Here is a 1,470-nt window from a genome sequence, read left to right as displayed (position 1 = left end):
ATCCCGATGGGATTGGGATCATTATCCTGATGGGATTGGGATCATTATCCTGATGGGATTGGGCTCCTCATCCCACCAGGACTGGGTTCCTCATCCATCAGGCAGGTCCTGCCTTTCACAACTGCAAAACCCCCCAGACCCACCCGGGAGGTGTTGGGCCATTCCCAAGGACATTCCCAAGGGACATTCCCTTTCCCGAGGGACATTCCTATTTCTGAGTGTGGCCCTGAAGGGGTAAATGGGGTCCTGGAAGAGAAAAAGGATCCTCAGGGAATAAATGGGGTCCTGGAAGGGTAAATGGGTTCCTGAAATGTGCCCCTAAAAGGGAATAAATGGGGTTCTGAAATGGGAATAAATGATGTCCTGAGGGGTAAACGGGGCTGTGAAATGGAAATTGGGGTTCAAGGAGATCCTTTCCCACTCCCACTGGGGCAGGGCTGGCTCAGCCCCTCAGAGGGTCCCAGCAGAGCCAGGAACCATCAGAGCCCCCAAAGTGCCCCCAGACTCATTTCTTGGCCCGGCCCCGAGGACTGGGGGTGACCACGGTGTTACATCAGAGAGGGTAAAACTCCCCACAGGGACATTAATTAATGATTAATTAAACCTGGCTGTTCCACCTGAGCCTGTATTAACCCATCAAGCTGTACCCCCAGACCTGCAGCACCCCAAAACACAGCGGGTACCCCCCACATCCACAGCACCCCAAAACAGAGCCCACACCCCACAGCTGAGTGTCCCCTCCAGCCCCACAGGTGGTGCAGGGCCAGGTGAGGCTCTGGAATTCCCTGCAGGTGTTTCAGCCCCTGGGGTGTCACCCCCAGGCCGGTGTTGGGGGGCAGGGGGGCTGTACCTGCTCATTGACCGTCAGCAGAGCCTCCTGGGGCTGCGCCGGGCACGGCTCCATGGTGAGCTGGGCACGGTCACACCTGCCACATGCTGCAAGAGGGGACAAGGAGGGGCTGTCACCACCTGGGAGAGGGCCTGGGGCTTCCTGGGGGCTGTCTGGGGTCCCTCTCTCCCCCTCTCAGCCCCTCAGAAACCCTAAAAACCAGGGATGGGCCAGGTAAAGCCACCTCTCTGGAGCCCAAAGCGGGTCCCCAAATCTCCAGGTCACATCTGGCTGCCCTCCCAAGTCCCTGGTGCTTCCTGAGGGAATTGTTGGGGACTCTTCCTTCAGCAGGTGACAGGAGTCATAGAGGGGAGGGCTCTGGATTCACCCCCCAGGAGGGATTCACCTGCCCCAGGGAGCTGCCAGAGATCTGGGGGAGCCCCTCCTGCTCCCCTGAGTGACATCCCGAAGCCCTGGGGCAGCTTTTTCCTACACCTGAGGCTGGAAAAGGTGGGAAAGCTTCTGTTCCTGCCTCCTGCAGGTGGGATCAGCATCCCTTCCCACCTCCCCCAGCCGTCACACAGGGGGCTTCAACGGCCGAGGCCAAACCGGGACCCCGAACGGGAAGGGAAAAGGGGGAA

The 1,470-nt window shown here is 59.2% G+C and overlaps 1 protein-coding gene across 1 annotated transcript in view; it reads right to left on the bottom strand.

Annotated features, from left to right (window-relative positions):
- POU6F1 (POU class 6 homeobox 1) overlaps positions 1-1,470 on the bottom strand; it is a gene marked incomplete at its 3' end in the record, with an annotated part of 19,574 nt that overhangs the window by 14,655 nt on the left and 3,449 nt on the right. Inside the window, exon 2 of the mRNA XM_033511669.1 lies at positions 851-936. Within this exon, the coding sequence (XP_033367560.1) occupies positions 851-904 (54 nt within the window). The remainder of the gene's footprint in view (positions 1-850; positions 937-1,470) is intronic.

This window comes from Parus major, unplaced genomic scaffold (assembly GCF_001522545.3).
Source record: "Parus major isolate Abel unplaced genomic scaffold, Parus_major1.1 Scaffold427, whole genome shotgun sequence".
NCBI classification, from domain to species: Eukaryota; Metazoa; Chordata; class Aves; order Passeriformes; family Paridae; genus Parus; species Parus major.
Note: the sequence above shows the minus strand (reverse complement) of the source record. Positions and strands in the feature narration are given on the sequence as shown.